The following is a 17,869-nucleotide window of genomic DNA, read 5'->3' as shown; positions in this document are numbered from 1 at the left end:
CTCCACGCTGGTTGATCTTGGGTAACGCTAAAGAGTGGGTATGCTATAATATGTGTACGTTTTATACCACCAATATTACCTTTATAGGCTCGTAGCTTAAAAATTAGCATATTTCGAGGGTTGTGCGGATTTGAACTTTTTATCGGCATCACACAAACTACAGTTTTCCGTAGTTTTTGTCGATTTTAACGGTGGCCACTTTTTTCATATAATTAGTGCGTGGTCCTTTTGCAAAAAAGGCTACAGCCCATAAAATTAGAGTAAAATAAAAAAATTTAATATTATTTTTTAAATTAATAAATAAATACATTATTAAAATAATTTTGTTGCAGATATTTGGCAACAGGAGATCAAATGTTATCTGTGACTCTAGCCTATAGAGTAGGAGAGTCCACAGCTCATATCATCGTGAAAGAAACATGCTCCGTTATAGCAAATGTTTTAATGCCAATCTGCATGAAACCTCCAACAGAAGAACAATGGAAAAAGATCTGCGCAGATTTTTTAACTTTGAGGAATTTGCCAAATTGTGTTGGAGCAATTGATGGTAAACACACAGGCACCTCCGAACTCTGGATCTGTCTATTTCAATTATAAGAAGACATTTAGCATCGTGCTGATGGCTGTTTGTGATGCTAGATATCGATTTATGTTGTTCGATATTGGCGCGTATGGCAGCGATTCTGATAGAGAAATTCTGTCAAGATCAGCCTTCGGAAAAGCTTTATATGGAGGTACACTCAACTTGCCAAAAGGAACAGCTCGTCTACCAGGAAGCGATAAGGAAACGCCTTGCTATTTTGTTGGCGACGAAGCCTTCCAAATGTCGATAAACGTCATGCGACCTTACCCGGGCAGGGCTTTAAATGACCAAAAAAGAATTTTTAACTATCGACTGTCACGAGCTAGGAGAACAATAGAAAATACATTTGGTATCCTTGCAGCCAGATGGAGGATACTTCGGAGGCCAATTTGCGCTGGGCCAAAAGTCGTCGACAAATTTGTGCTAGCAGCAATGTGTTTGCACAATTTTATAAAAACAAAAAACGACGAGACAGCAGCAAAGATATTGTCCCCCTCAATTCGCTGATAGAGAAATTGATGGGCAAATAATTGAAGGAAAATGGCGAGAATTACCAGGAAATGATCATTTAAGACCCATCGGAAGATGTGGAGCACATAGAACTACGAGAGCGGCTTATTCGATGCGGGATATTTCATGACAGCTGCTGGCGAAGTTCCGTGGCAGTACGAATATATACATCAAGGACTACATCGTGATGCGAGTTGAAATTCTGCCGTTTCTGTATATATAATTTTTATAAAACTGACATGTTCTATGCACGCGCTATTCTGCTTTATTATACTGTGAAATATGGTATAGAAGTAATAATAATAATGTGTATTAATTTTTATATTTTAATAAATAAATGACCTGATTTCCATAAAACATCTATTATAGTATTTATTGAAGTTCAAGTTGTCAACAATACAAAATTTCCATATATTTTTTTTTCAAAATACTACAATATAACCTATACTTAATATACGTACGACTCAAAACATTCAAAACGTTCGTCTCGGCAAAATTCTGAACGCTGATTGGTTGGCTACAAGGCAATAGATACAGAATTCCAACTCGTCAGAAATTTTGTCGCTATTGCTATCGCTGTCGCTATCGCTATCGCTATTGCCTATTGTGCAAGGGGCTTAAATTATCATTTATCATAAGTTACTACAAAATCCCGTTTACGCGAAGGAATTATCGTAAAGTTACTACAGAAGTAACCCGTTTACGCGAAGGAATTATCGTAAAGTTACTACAGTTAACGCTCGCGTAAACGTAGTACTTAATTGTCAGTGATTGTATGTATACCACTGTATTTTCGCATGCGCCGTATCGATTGGCGGGTAACTTCAAGTTTATAAGTAAAGAAACCGCGACAGAGAGCAAACAAAAATGCACATCAATGACAGAAAATCCCGATGGAATAATTGTTTCAAGGTATCTGTAATTAATTTCCTCATAATTGAGACCATTTAATCTCATTCGACGATTATATTATAATTATTCAAATATCAGGCAATCCTTGACTTTTATAAGTAACCGGAGACGCGTGAATTCTCGTGTTGTTTAAATTGAACACACGCTGACTTTAATTGTAATAGCACATCGACACTGACAATTGTTACGTTGACGATTTTAAATAATCTCGCGGGTTTTACGATGTCGTTGCCGAAGGAGTGAGGTTATGTCTTGTCACTCACCATAAACTTATCCGCTTCTTCGGGTAATCCTGTCGCTCCAGCAGACTCAGAAAGTACGGCAAAGTGTGCGCCTTGTTTCTGACTAGAACACCGATCAACACAGTCGGTTCTTTCGAGATCGCATTGCACGTAGCCAACAACACGAGACCAACAACGGAATATACCATTAAATATCCTCGAAGAATCATCGTGATGCGGATAGTAGATACATTCTAATCACGCACATATCTTTTCGCGTAGCCTATCGAAAATTCTAAATAGAAGAATGAAGATTACATAAAGAGATGACCTGACGACATGATCTATTCTTCTCATCCTTTGCCTATTATCACTATCACAAGTGCGTAGGTATGCGCAATCGATAAAACAGGAAATCATACGCAACATAAATCACATATCACATGGTTTTAACCAATCTTATGTCAAAAAATATATTTTTTTTTATATCTATTTTTCTATAATATATAAATATATATTATATCTCTGAATTCTTTTTCTCTTTTGAGCTTTGTACAAAAAACATCTCAGAAATTCATACAAAATCTATACTTCACTATTAAAATATACATCGATTCTTACAGCAAATCTTTTTCAATATTTTGGTCGAATTTTTACTATAATCTTAATTCAATTTTTTACCGAAGGAATAGGAGTTTCTTTTGTTTCTTTTGTTTTATTCACTTCTTCTGATTTCACCTTTTTCTTTTGCGCATAACTGAGTTTGGTTTTGTCAAATTCTAGAACCATTATACCCAAATCTCCGCTATATCTATTCTTCGCAACCTAGTGACACAAGATAAAATAACTCGTCATATTGAAGATTAGAATATATACCATCTAACATTTGCATACATACCTGCAAATATTTCTTTCCTTTTATACTAATAAGTCTTTTATCTTGTATAATCAATACATTATCAGCTTCTTGACTCGCCTTGGCGCTGCCAAAAATAGACAAAGTTGTCAATTCTTCATCTCGCTCCTTTCTCGGATGTATAACCAAAGTAACGTGGCAGTTATACTTTGTAGAAAAATTCCTGAACTCTGCTATGATCTTGTCCTGTTTCCAAAACCTATGATATGCAATAATATATAAATATATAAATAAAATCAATTTTGCAAAAAGAAATAAAACATTCGTCTCACCTATCGGTCAGTTCTTCTGACATACCCATCATAAACTGCATATTGTCAATTATCACATGAGCTATGTCATGCACATACGTTGCATGTTCAACTGCCTGAAATAAAAAAAGCGAAAAGTTACACATAATACCAATTTTTCTTTTATAGATAATGTCATATGATCTTACATCCATAACAACTTTGATGTTCTGCTGACCGTGAAAAGTCATAAAGTAAATTGGTAATTTGTTAAAAGCATCTGCATATGTGTTGAATTTGTCCAAGTTGTCTTCTAAAGACACCTCTGCCATTTGTTGTAGCATGGTTCTGACTAGTCGAGCATTTCTGATTTCAAAACTGCCCCATAGTGTATTGACACCTTGCATTGCTAAATCTAGCGAATATTCACTCATAAATGTAGTTTTGCCACTGCCTAAAAATTTATTAGTGTGTAAAAATATATAATTTTGTGAGCAGTATCCTCTCATGAAAGTAATTTAGTAATCTTCTTGTTTCAGTAGTTAACTGGTCTATTATTATCTTACCAGTTGGGCCAGTTAGAATCGTAAACTCTCCTCTTCTGTGTCCTTTTAAAATTCGATTTAAAGCAGGATATCTTTTCCACTTTACACCTTGGACTCTGTCTATATTTTGCAAATCGCATAATACATCTTGCCTGAGATCGTCGAAGGTAGTAATACTTTTATGCCAGATCGGTTGTGCGTTTGTCAAGATACTTTTAAGATCATAGCCTCTGTCAGCGGCTAGTTTTGGTCTAGGTTGCGTGTCGATTGGTCTCACAAAGTAACATCTCTTCTCATTTAATTTTTTAGCGAACTGTCTGGCTGTATACCAACTCGGTTCATCATTTCCAAACCACATAATTAATTTTTTAAAATTTTCAAAATTTGGCAACAACTGCTGTGGTAAATGCTGCAAATTGTATGGCAAGCAGACAATCACATTTGCTGCCTTTTGAGATGCTATTGCTAATAAATCATGTATTGTTGGCACAACCACTGCAGTCCCATCGCTTCTAGTACCTTTCTGCTTATAAATGATAAATCCACCAACGTTACAAATAGGTACAGTTTGTTCTAATTCTGGTTCACTAGAAAGGGTTTTATAACCCACCACATTGCCAAAAGCAATTAATGGAAAATATAGTAATGCTGGTGAAGTCGCATATACACCATTTAACTGTAAGATGTCCTCTTGTGAAATTCTCTGTAACAATTTTCTTTAATGTATAACACTCACATATATATAAACAATGAAATCTATATGTTAATTTAAATATCTTACTGAAAGGGAGAACATATTTAGTATTCTTTCATATGATTCTGATGACAAATTTGCAATTTGCTGATTAGATTTTATTATGTCATTCCATTGTGAGACATAATTTTCTTGAACTTTTATAGCATTTCTCAAAGTTTCCAATTCTTTTTGCGTATTATTTGTTTTGATCAGTTTTGTTAATGACAAAAATTTCTCCAATATATTCCATTCTCCTTTAGAATTACATTTATCACATACAAAGTATCCTGGAATAAACAAGTTTTTACAAGAAAAAATTATTTTAATTTTATCTATTTGCATACCTTTTATCAAAAATATTTATCTTATTATACATTTTACGATGTTTTTCTTTACCTGTTGTCTTATTAATATAAATCTTTGACTTCTTAGATTTTTCAGAGTCACATATAGGACATTCGACGATTATACATGCATGTCCTTCGACGGTGACAATATGCTTTTGCTTTAGACTATGTTTTATTTGAAATAATGATATCCCAGGTATCGGATCATTTATAGTGCTACTATTAGTTACATACAAACGACGATAAAACATCAGAAATTTATCATATTTTTCTATAGTCAAAGAACGCACCAATAATTTTAAAGACATTATTTTTCTTATCTAATTGGAGCTTCATCGACATTGAAATTAGTTCTAGTAGCATTGAAATTGCTTTCATCGATAATAAAGGCTGATATTTCATCAGTCTAGCTGTAAAAGAATTTTATTTACGGCATAATTTAGTTCTGTAAGTGTTGTCACAATACAATTCGTTGTCCGAAGTATTATTCAACGAATAATTACAAGTTTCTCGCAAGAGCATCACTATTGTTTACGTCGTTCGTCTTGTTGTCATTGATGCTGATCTGTAACAAACTAACAAATGAAAAACCAGCGTGTGGAGCACGTGCACAGTATAACCTGTATAACCAGTATGTTCACTCAACCCTGTTTTGTGGTTTGCGCCGATCCGTACTGCGCATCGGCATTATTTTAGGGGGAACCAATCAAAGGATTTTTGTATGTGTGGTAGTGCAAGTCGGTGTGACGCGCAACATTTTGTTTTCAATTTTCCAAAAACTGGGCAACCAACAAATTTTCTAATTAATCCAACAAATTCCAACAAAATACCAACAATTATTTCGGACAAAAAAAGTTCATAAAGTCAATGTGGTATTGCCACGTATTGCTAACTTCACACTTGCTTATCCCCGTAGAGCTCTAAAAAAGTATGTACATACTCGTCCGCTATTTTTCTTCCAACCGCATGTGAAAGGTTATGTTTTTGTAAACATTAATACGCTTTTCGGTGTCGCGATTAATCTAAAAATTTAACTTAAATATAGATTCTGTTAAACTCAAAATAAGTGTTAATTGATTCTTAATTGATTAGACGTGTGTTCTTAAACGCGCGACAGTAGAATTCGTTTTATAAGTGTCATATTTTTCGTAAATCAACACATCGTGTCTTCGTTTCATTGCACATATTTGGAGCAGCAATTTTAAGGGCCGAAGGTATGTTATTTAAACTAATTGGACCCCAAGCTATCGATCAAGCCTACTTAGAACTTGATCCGTTCACTCGTTATCGAGATCTCAACATCTCGGGTACTCGCAACCCGTCGCGTCGCGTAAAAGAGTCACGGTCGGTCTCGCTCCGCGTGTACTTGGCACGAGACACTACCGTGTCTCTTGATAATACTTATCGCAAAAAATTGTCTTTTATATTGCAGTTTTGTCACATTTTTACATATTTGTGTTTTTAGATCTTTATAGCTGCAAAAATGTCAACTGAGGATAATAAAAAAAAATCCAAGTTCATCGCATTCTGGACAAAATGTAGAGGTAATTACCGCATAAATTCATAATTTTTTCTTTTATTTATTAATTTAATACTCCATTTGTCATATTTAATATACTCCTATTTATTTCAGGACCCTATTAATGCTCGTTCTAGACTGGAGGATGATCCCTCTCGCAGCTTATCCTAGTGAGTAGGGTAGACGGGTAAAAATCATAGATAATCAATGATTTTTATCCGTCTACACTACTCACTAGGATGAGCCGCGAGTAGGACCATTCTCTAGTCTAGAACAGGCATAAACTTCAAGAGTATTACACAGATCAAAAAATTGAAAGCTTGTTGGCCGAATACGATATTTAATTAATAAACGAAAGAAAAAATTAGGAATTTATGCGGCAATTACCTCTACATTTGGCTCAGGATGCGACTTGGATTTTTTTTATTGTCCTCAGTTAACATTTTACAAACAGCCAAAACTTAATCTAAAAACACAAATATGTGAAAATATGACAAAACTGCAATATGAAGACAATTTTTTTGTGATAAATATTATTTAAATAACATACCTTCGGCCCTTAAAATTGCTGCTCTAAATATGCACAATGAAACGGAGACACGATGTGTTGATTTACGAAAAATATGACACTTATAAAACGAATTCTATTGTCGCGCGTTTAAGAACACACGTCTAATCAATTAAGAATCAATTAACACTTATTTTGAGTGTAACAGAATCGATATTTAGTTAAATTTTTGGATTAATCAAGACACCGAAAAGCGTATTGATGTTTACGAAAACATAATCTTTTAAATGCGGTTGGAAGAAAAATGGCGAACGAGTATACTCACATTTATAGAGCCTTAGGCCGGTATTCATAATCATCTTATTTCAAGACCGTCTTAAGTAATATCTTAAGATGCTAATACGGCTCTGTGATTGGTTAAGGTTAAGGCTCCTGGTTCCTGAGCCGAGAACTCTGCGTTGACGGTGGCGCCGTACCGTCGCGGCAGAAATAAGAACTCTCTCCTCTCACTCTCTCCAATGGAGAATTCTGTCTTGTGACATGTTGACAACCTATTTTGCGTTGCGTTAAATTTCTTTATTATTCGCTTTGTACTTGTGCTATAACGTTTAACGTATTCGTGAAACTCGTAAAATTGACCGTATGGTAAGATTTGCAAGAAATACATATGCGGAAGGAACATTCTCCACTCCTTTCGATAGTCGAAAACGGCTTGTTTTTCCGTATGTTTAGGCTTCGTTTTATGGCTGTTTGTTTATTGTCGAGGGAAAAGGATAGTATCCGGTCAATTTTAGAAGTGTGCTGAAACGATCTATAGTGATTTTTTATTGAAATATCTTTTTATTTCGGAAAATACCGCAACATAAAATAGGGTAATTTCTCGCCTCGATAGCAAGAAATTCAATATGGCTGCGGTGACTACCCAGGAGTCTTAGAAGTCTTAATGACATCCTTGATGACATCTTAAGATTGTACTTAAGGTGATCCTAAAGCCGTGATCCTAACCGGTTTTTTTTCTTAGTACTAATCTTTTAATTGGCTTTATAGAAATACAAAATTCTTGTCTAGAATTAAAGTACGCATCAAAATCTAGGTCATGGTGGTCGAATTTATATCAAAAACAAAAAAAAATTAATATTTTTTGTTATACGTGACGACCACTACATATAAATTCGACCACCATGACCTAGATTTTGATGCGTACTTTAATTCTAGACAAGAATTTTACATTTCTATAAAGCCAATTAAAAGATTAGTGCTAAGAAAAAAACTAAAAAAAACCGGTTAGGATCACGGGTTTAGGATCACCTTAAGGGGATCCTAAAGCCGTTTGTATTACCGACCAAATTCTATATCTGTCCTTGTATAGACAATGATGATAGACAAGGATAGACATGGTTATATAGGTTATAATTTCTTCGAACGTCTCATTTTTATTCCAGGCTTTCAATCTTAATTTCAAAGGTACGTTATTGTTTATGCACGTACGTCTTCTGAAGGGTGGGAACATTTCATTTCGTACACATTACTTATACAACTGTTTATATTAGAAAATGAGGTAACAGCATTTTTAATTTTTTTCAATTATTACTAATTATTTTACATTCCCACCCTTCATTAGTACCTATACTTTACTCCTGTAAAAGAATTTTGCGATCTATAAAGCTGTTTCAAAATTAGACCTTTGACTGTAAAGGTGCCTTTTCATGCTGACGCTCGACGCTCATTTTCAGCGACAAGAAGGTCGCATGACCACAATTGACGCCGGCGTCAATTGAAATTCATGAAAAGGAAAACAGCGTCAAAATTTCGGCGTCTTCGCGCTGCTTTGGCTTTGACGCTTGAAGTTGGAAAAATCCAACTTCTCTTTCTTGACGCTGGCATCATAGTGATGTCACGTGACGTCGCTCAACGCTGTTTTTCAGCGTCCCATGAATTGGCACCTTAAAGGTACGAATTCATGGGACGCTTGTTTCAGCGTATCGCGAGATCACGTGATTTCGATCTGACGCTAGCGTCAAGCAAAGAAAGCTGGATTTTCTCAGCTTTAAGCGTCAAAGCCAAAGCAGCGCGAAGACGCCGAAATTTTGACGCTGTTTTCCTTTTCATGAATTTCAATTGACGCCGGCGTCAATTGTGGTCATGCGACCTTCTTGCCGCTGAAAATGAGCGTCGAGCGTCAGCATGAAAAGGCACCTTAATTGTCGGTAATTGAGTCACTTTAGCATCCCCTTAAGGGGATCCTAAAGTGAAGGCTGAACTTTCTCGACGTCGGTAATGTCAACATTTCTAATTCTGTTTTCTTGTCATATATCTATATCTGTCCTTGTCTAACGAGAGGCATCTGTCTTTGTTCAATTACTGCGCCATCTCTTGCCACACGCAATATTGCTTATCCTGTCAACCTGAATGTGCTTTTGCACATATAAAAGTTATATAAAGTAATCTTTTTTTCTAGGTTTTCAATCTTAGATCTAATTGCACGATATTGTTCTTAAATGTTCTCCCTAGGTCATGCCGGTCTAATTTTGTGGATATTTATCGTGAAATTTTTGTACAAAGCAAATATTGTCGTCACGTATACCAAAAATTAACAAAAATATTAATTTTTTTTCGTTTTCGATATAAATTTGACCACCATGACCTAGATTTTGATGCGTACTTTAATTCTAGACAAGAATTTTGCATTTCTATAAAGTCAATTAAAAAATTAGTGCTAAGAAAAAAAGCCGGTATTACAGACGGCTTTAGGATCCCCTTAAGATGGTCTTATAAGAACCGACTATGAATACGTACCGGCCTTAATCCCTGCAGGCTTACGTTCCGTCTATCTCTTCCTAAGTCTATGTCATAAACGTACTGTAAAACATAACTCTATACACGTGCACGTGTAATTTTATTTGCTATAAATCGCTCCATTAGTATTGAATCGCCGGTACGTATAAAAGCACAAATGTTATTAAGTAAGGGCCAAAGCACATATGACAGTACGTAGTCGTGGACGTCGTGGACGTAAGTAACGCACAAGCTTTGGCGTATCCTGATCTGTCGTCGGGGACTACGACCGTCGTATATCGCTACGCCATGTTATGTGCTTTGGCCCTAAATGCCAGTATTTCTGATGATATTGACTATTAGGTATTTATTTAGAATACGAGCTTGAACGCGAATACAGATGAAATTATGTTCAATCAACGCATTTTTGCACGAAATAAAAGAATCTGGCAGATAAACGCGGCGGTCTGCCTCGCGAAGCGAGATATTAATTGTTAGTGCCCATCTACAATAGGTGTTTTAAGCCCTAAGCCTTAAGAAATTGTTCAATCACAGTTGAATTTGAGGAGAATAATTGACTGTTACTACGTTTACGCGAGCGTTACTTCTGTAGTAACTTACGATAATTCCTTCGCGTAAACGGGATTTTGTAGTAACTTACGATAATTTACTCCGCGTAAACGAGTAAATTACCGTAAGTTACTACAGAAGTAACGCTCGCGTAAACGTAGTATTTGATTGGTCAATTTTTTAGGGCTTATGGCTTACAACACATATTGTAGACGGGCACTTATGCTAGGTCTACAATGCGAGTCGTAAAGTCGTGAGTCGTAAGAATTGACCAATCACAGTCGATTATTCTCTTCAAATTCGATTGTGATCAGTCAATTCTTACGACTCACGACTTTACGACTCGCATTGTAGACCTAGCATTACAGTTGATTACAATTTAGGTTAGAAAATTTGACATATCGACGAAATGCAGCGATACAAGCATGCGCTTTAGACGCTTGCGCATGCGTAAAGCGCGCCACTAACCTATATAGGTTAGGTTAGTGGTGCGCTTTACTTCTTAACAATAATCATTCGTTTATGATCCGTAAAATTCTTATCCCAAAACATTTTCCATATAAACACGTATTGATGTCCTGAACCGCAAGCCACGGATCTCGCCGAATGCCGAGTCTTGCGTTGGCAAATCGACGATGCGCTATACGTTACATTTACGTTTATATTTACAAATTTTAATTTTTATATTTATAAATAAATAAATATATATATATATATATATATTTGAAATTTATAAATATAAATATTGCAATTATAATTAATTAAAAAAATATTTATAAACATAAAAACTAAAATTCGTAAATGTAATGTATAGAAATCCCCGTTCTGGCAAATTTGCTCTTATATTAAAAAAAGTCTTACATTAAAAATCTTTACTTTAGCATAATAGTATTTAAATTTAATATTTAAATGCATAACAATAATTACATATTAACTATATCGAGAAAAAAAGTAGTTCATAATGTTCTTTTTACTCTAATTAAATTTATATTAGCTATTAATGTTTATAAGCGGCCACGAGCAACAACAGAGAGATATTGAATTAAAATAAAAACAATTTCTTAAATAAACAATACACATGCTTAACGTTTCGACTGTATTTAGTCTTCTTCCGAACGGATTACTACGATAGAAGAAGATAAATATAAAAAAAACATGATAATTAATATTCAAGTTTACATACTAAAACATTAAACATTAGTCTAGACTAAAACATTAAACAATAATCTAATTAAATCACAAATATAAAAACGTCGGAATAATCGAATAAAACCATAACAAGATAAATTTATATTTATATTGAGAAGTGGTAAAATCTCTTCTGTCAGGAAGAGAATGTAAAGAATTATTAACGGAGGTATTCTGATTTAAAAGATCTTTAAAATATATATTTTTTAGAAACTTTTTATAGGGAAACGAAGAAAGTGAATAACGTTATCTCTTCACCTTATTTTAAAAATTTATTTTTATTTTTTAAGTAACAAAAATGCTCTTCTTTTCTGTTATATCCTGGTCACCATAAATGACAGACGGTGTAAATTTATTCTAGCTGTTCTAGGTATCTGAAACGCAAAAAGCTAAAATTTTCTTATTCAGAAGAAGTATGTGTGGCTATAGACTGAACTAGAATTAAATCAATATTTCCATTCTAGGTTCTAGGCGGCTTTTTTATCAAAAATATTATTAATCAATATTAAATAAACCATTTACGATCTGAGCTTAGATTTTATTTTACATATTTTTAATCAACTATAATACGCGCCGATTAACTTGTCAGACTTACAACACAGCTCTTATTGGATTAATAAAATCTCCTCACACCCTTCTAATTAAATCGATTTAAATAATAGTAAAGAATTTACTACTCCAACAGGAGCTGTGTTGTAAGTCTGACAAGTTAGTCAACGCGCAATTTATTAAGATTGGAAAAAATATACGTGTAATTATACAAAATTATAAAAAATATTATTAGGCTATTAAGATCCAAGCTCGGATCGTACACGGCTTATTTAATATTGATTGATTGTATAACGGTTACACATAAAACGGTCTTATTTCTCTTATATTATTAAAAATCAGAATAATAAATTTATTTCGCCAGTGAATAGAATAACATTAACAGTTAAAGCAGCTTAAATCGACAGTAACTGGCAATATATAATCGTCTTTACCGATATGAATATTGAAAAAACCGTGAGCCAACTCGCTTTGTCGGATTCACACAGCACTTTTTCGGATCAATCATCGAAATATTATTAATTTCGACCAACGCTTTTGGTCAGAAGATGTAATTGCTAAATTAATAGTTTTAAATTTTATTAAAAATATTATTAAAAATATTATAACTTTTTTTAAAATTTTGTTAATAGAATGAGAATGTGAGCAATACCTTAACGAATTAATAATGCAAGGACATACAGACGTTATTACAACCATTCGAGAAAACTGTTCAACATTTTATGTGTTGCTGCAGAAGAAATTAGTAATGTCGGCGGACAAATTATACGCTAGTGGCTAGTGCTGCTAGAAAAGATCGTAGTATTTTAAAGATACATGCTGTAGATGATATTGCTTGTCCCCCGCTTGCAGTTTGAAAATGTTTGATTATTAAAAACATTTGATTATTAAAATCTTACATTCAAAATAACGCTTATAGCAGATAAACAAAAATCTTGTCTGTATTTGACATCACACTTGTGAAAATTAAGCGTGTAAAAAATCTGCAAAAAAAATGTAAACGTGCAAAGAAACTATTGTCAATAACGTCACACATACACAAACAGAAGAAAATGTAAATAATTGATTTCTGTATTATTACAATAATTTGAATATTGAAATTATTTTGTACCATATGCTTTCTCACACTTATATGTATGTGATTAATAATAAAATATGTTAATGACAAATAATAAATTACAAGAGCGTATTCTGGTTTGAAAGATCTTAAGGACGTTCTCCGGAAAATCGATTTTCTCTAGATTTTCTTGAAACTGTGAATATACATTAATTTATAGGTGTGCTTTATGTGTAGTATAAATTTTAGTACCTTTTGCGGTGTTAAAAATCGAGATATTGAGCTTCAAAGTTTTAACTTTTAACACGGAATTCCTATTCCGAGGTATTGTGAAACAGACATTTTAATAAACTGTGAAAAAAGTTTTTTCTAAATGTTTTTGAAAGACTAGTATATGATGCTTTATATAAAAATAGAAATTAATAATATGCGATAAGTTTCAATACTCTTGCGGTACTCATTTTCGAGAAATACTTGTGTAAAGTACGCGATTTGAAGTTAACTTCTTATTTTTTAGTTGTTATATGTAATATTTAGTAAATTAACTTTAGTAAAATAAATTTTTCTTTTTAAGCATGAATACAAGTTGAGTATGACTGGAGCCGGAGAAGGTCTTTAAAAATAGGTATTTTTCAGGAATTTTTTATAGGGGAACGAAGAAAGCGTATAACGTTAAACTTTGCATGTTCTTTTAATCTTATTTTAAAAATCTATTTTTATTTTTTAAGTAAGAAAAATATTCTTCTTTTTTGTTACTTTTATATTATATCTTGATCACTAAAAGACGTAAGAATGAGAGACGAAGTAAATGATTCTAGCTGTTCTAGGTATCAGAAACGTAAAAACCAAAAATTTTCTTATTCAGAATAAGTGATATGGGCTATCGTCTGAACTAGAATAAACATTTTCTTTTAATAAAATACTAATAAAATTTTGAAAAAAGTTATAATATTTTAAATAAAAAAGCCGCTCAGAATGGAAATATTGATTTAGTTCAGACGATAGCCACACTTCTCCTGATGCAGAATAAAAAAATTTTAGTTTTTTGCGTTTCAGATACCTAAAACAGCTAGAATTATTTACATCGTCTGTCATTTATAGTGACCAGGATATAACAAAAAAAGAGCATTTTTGTTACTTAAAAAATAAAAATAAATTTTTAAAATAAAGTGAAGAAAACATGCAAAGTTTAACGTTATTCATTTTCTTCGTTTCTCTATAAAACATTCCTGAAAAATATGTATTTTAATGATCTTTTAAATTAAAATATCTCCGTTAATAATTCTTTATACATTCTCTTCCTAACGTGTGTGTGAAGCTATCGTATCATTTTGCAGAAACTCACAAATTATTGAGAGTTCTGGCTTTTTTCAAAAAACGCGTCAGTACAAACTGAGACGCTATGTTCACGCAGCGTCTCATTTTGTCCTACACAAGTTCCACCACTGTATCTCATCAGATTTTGCAAGATCTATAGTTCTATAACAGTTCTATAAAGAGTTCTGCCATATAAAAGCAAAAAAATTAATTATAAGGTACTAAAAAAAAATTACAATGCAACGAGTATACCGGTTGAGACGTCAGTTGAAATCTCGGAGTTCCGGTTTATGTAAAATATTTTTCGAGTAGTTTTGAGCATATTGAAACATTTTCTAAAGAGTTCCGAGCGTTAGAATCTTTGTGTTATATTTAAAAAAATTAATATTAACCGAAAAGAAATCATGACAGAAGAAGATGAGACGCTGTGCGAAATCTCGGAGTTTTGGCTTATATAAAATATTTTTCGTATAGTTCTGAGCATACTAAAGCATTTTCTAAAGAGTTCCCGCCACTAGCTACGTTGTATATATATGTTTATTAACTTTAGCAAACACTAGCTACGTTGTATAATTTTTAAATAAATTAATACCGCTCGAAAATCAGGAATTTATCGAAAATAAGGTGAGAAGCTGGCCGTATTTCGGCAGTTCTGTTATAATTCTCGTGTAGTTCTGAACGTGTTTTAACGTTGTCCCATTTTATTCTGGCAATAAGCATTATTTATTCATTTTTTAAATAATTCTTATCGCTCGAGAAAGACCCTAAATTCCTGACTTTCGTGCGTTATTAATTTATTTAAAAATTATACAACATTGCCAATGCCCGGAACTCTTTAGAAATTGTTTTAGTATGCTTAGAACTGTACGAAAAATATTTTATATAAGCCAGAACTCCGAGATTTGCTACAGCGTCTCACCCACATACCCGTAAATGCGTCTTTCTTGGTCGATAAAAATTATTTAAAATATGAATAAATAATGCTTATCGTCAGAACTCTTTAGAAATAAACGTTAGAACAAAATTGGTAGTATTCCGCGCGAGTTTCAAACACCAATTGTTAACATATGGGAAAAATCAGTATTGTAATAAAAATATTATGACTGTATGTCAATCGATAATGTTTGTTCGCATTCATTAACTGAAATAACTCTGTGACAATTTGGTTCGCTGGGTAAAGAGTATATTAGATATAATAACCTATATTGACGATCTATTTTACCGATCTTGTAAATCCTTCTTTTTCCCCGTTACTTTTGCTCCCCGAGAACGGAGCTCTTTTTTTAATTTTTCCACAGACCACTTTGCGTATTTTTCGCCACTCATTATTATCACAATTCTTTTTTATTCTTTCGCTGCTTTGAAATTTGCGCCGTTAGCTACCAGGCACAGTGGCTTTCCTGTGCGGGAGCAAAAGTTAGTGAGGAACTTCATTGTAATGCTAAGACTCCATAGACGCGGAAACGCCGTGCGGTAAAGTGCATTGACCAATCAGAAGGCTGCCGCAAGTCGCCTGCGGCAAAATCAAAATTTGTGATTGGTCAACGCACTCTGCCGCATGGCGTTTCCGCATCTATGGAGTCTTAGCATAAGGCTGCGGTCATATGGACTGATATTTTCCGCGTAACGCGTTTTGCGTAACCAATCAGAGACGTTCCGCGTTTTCTGTTACGCGGAATTGAATGTCCTTAATGCACATGGTACATAAAACGGCAGCAGCGTATCGCATTTAACCAATGATATTTTTCTATTCTGTTAAAACATTACTAAATGTCGCAGTTGATTGGTTACGCGAGTATTTATTACGCAAATTTTGTGTCCATGTGAACGATGAAATCAGAATATCACGTAAATGCATACAAATATATTTAAATGTTCCATAACCTGACTGACAGTGAATAAAGCGTAACCTAAAATGAATTCGGAGTTAATATAGCTATTATTGCTCTACAAAAGCAAACAATAAATAAAAAAGATTATAGAATGTCAATCATAAAATTAAAAAAATTAGTTACTCTTTTCTTACTGTACAAAGAAAATGAGCGAAACAAAATAGTAAAACGGAAGTATCCGGATTTATCCAATTTTTACAAACAAAAAGTGAGAACGTTATGGAGCAAGTAAAACTCTTAAAAGAATTGTATTTTCATAATGATAAAAAATTAGACCTTTCTTTAACATTTAAACGATGATCGTATAACGGTGGCCTATAGTTCATCTTCGTCTAATCTGTTCACTGTAAAAAAAGTTTGATTATAATTCTGCATTGTATATAATATATGTACATACAAATTGATACATGTAAGAAGTGTATACCAATAGTAGCTACATTATTTTCGTCAATGCTTGTACTTATTTTCATCGTATTCTTTAAAACATTCATATTGTAATATATTTTGGCATTGATGTGCCCATGAGCCAACTACACAATATCCACATTTAATTTGCTGTAAACAAAGATAATTATGTTAACAAATTAAGAACCGAATAATATAACCTATAACACACATCAAACAAAATAAGAAAACCAACATAGAACAAATAAATATAGAAATAAATAAAGAAAAATATAAGAGAAAAAATAAAACAGCTGTTTACATATTTTTGTAGTAAACTTTAAACCAAAGAATAATAATATCTAAAGAAGAACTTACAGGTGCCTCCATGTCGCCTCTACCGCTGACTCGCTGAGTACCACACTGGATTCGGGGAGCGTGCTATTGGGTCTGTTCGCGTTGCTTGCACTTTTTGCACTCAGCATCTTCGCTTTCTCTCTCTCCAACGGCCGAATATATATTTATCTCATTTTAAGTGCAAAAATGTTTGGGGATTTCAAGCAACGCGAACAAGCCTATTAGCGTTATTTGCTTATTCTATCCTTGTTTTACACCTGATGAGCGATAAAGATAGAATGATGCAATAGCGCTAATAGCGCGCTTCCCGAACGCAGCCACAAAAGTCGCGCAAGCTGCAAACTCGCGTAATACGCAATTTTTTAAAACAAGCGTAACAGAAAACGCGGAACGTCTCTGATTGGTTACGCGATACGCGTTACGCGGAAAATATCAGTCCATGGGACTGCACCCTAATGGCTCGTCTACAATAGCCGTAAAAGTATGCAGTAAGACGTGAGCAGTAAGCTATTGACCAACCACAGTCGATTATTCTTGAATTGTAAAAATCCTATTAGGGCCTTGGCACATAGACTTAAGCAGTAAAAAATCAACGGTATGGATTCGCTACCGCTTAGGGCCGTGCCTTAAGTTCTTGACTGTGATTGGCTGATTTGCTTACTGCTTGAGTTTTACTGCTTAAGTTTTTCTATGTGCCACGGCCTTTAAGCAGGGCACACACACTTTTCATAGAACGTAACAGTAAGGTTTCGA

General features: G+C 33.7%; 2 protein-coding genes and 1 long non-coding RNA gene across 4 annotated transcripts in view; all 3 read right to left on the bottom strand.

Moving 5' to 3' along the window:
* LOC112454304 (glycosyltransferase 25 family member-like) overlaps positions 1-2,712 on the bottom strand; it is a gene marked incomplete at its 3' end in the record, with an annotated part of 54,213 nt that extends 51,501 nt beyond the window's left edge. Inside the window, exon 1 of the mRNA XM_025015601.1 lies at positions 2,269-2,712. Coding sequence (XP_024871369.1) covers positions 2,269-2,456 — 188 coding nt within the window. The remainder of the gene's footprint in view (positions 1-2,268) is intronic.
* Positions 2,713-2,799: 87 nt separating this feature from the next.
* Positions 2,800-6,274, bottom strand: LOC112454302 (twinkle protein, mitochondrial). Of its 2 annotated transcripts, XM_025015600.1 has the most exons (8): positions 5,504-6,274; positions 5,050-5,410; positions 4,699-4,940; positions 3,939-4,620; positions 3,582-3,826; positions 3,415-3,509; positions 3,125-3,341; positions 2,800-3,051 (listed from the first exon to the last, which is right to left on the bottom strand). In XM_025015600.1, exons 2-8 carry the CDS (start codon positions 5,306-5,308, stop codon positions 2,896-2,898), a joined length of 1,896 nt encoding a protein of 631 aa, XP_024871368.1. In that variant the 5' UTR covers positions 5,309-5,410; positions 5,504-6,274; the 3' UTR covers positions 2,800-2,895. The 2 variants fall into 2 exon arrangements, with proteins under 2 accessions (XP_024871368.1, XP_024871367.1); XM_025015599.1 differs by having other exon boundaries at positions 5,050-6,274.
* Positions 6,275-15,426: 9,152 nt separating this feature from the next.
* LOC112454303 lies at positions 15,427-17,167 on the bottom strand. Its single transcript, XR_003040711.1, has 4 exons — positions 17,138-17,167; positions 16,800-16,930; positions 16,652-16,719; positions 15,427-15,883 (listed from the first exon to the last, which is right to left on the bottom strand). It is a non-coding gene; the product is annotated as an uncharacterized LOC112454303 (long non-coding RNA).
* Positions 17,168-17,869: the final 702 nt, after the last annotated feature.

The sequence above is a fragment of the Temnothorax curvispinosus genome, unplaced genomic scaffold (genome assembly GCF_003070985.1).
Source record: "Temnothorax curvispinosus isolate PA1 unplaced genomic scaffold, ASM307098v1 QBEX01004975.1, whole genome shotgun sequence".
Classification (NCBI taxonomy): Eukaryota; Metazoa; Arthropoda; class Insecta; order Hymenoptera; family Formicidae; genus Temnothorax; species Temnothorax curvispinosus.
This window is presented reverse-complemented; position numbering and strand designations above follow the sequence as displayed.

Coding starts and splice junctions, on each gene's coding strand:
- LOC112454302 (XM_025015599.1), bottom strand. CDS start 5,308: ATGTCTTTAAAATTATTGGTGCGTTCTTTGACTATAGAAAAATATGAT. Junction 4,941..5,049: donor TTATATTAATAAGACAACAG/GTAAAGAAAAAC, acceptor TGTTTATTCCAG/GATACTTTGTATGTGATAAA. Junction 3,052..3,124: donor AAGGAAAGAAATATTTGCAG/GTATGTATGCAA, acceptor TTGTGTCACTAG/GTTGCGAAGAATAGATATAG.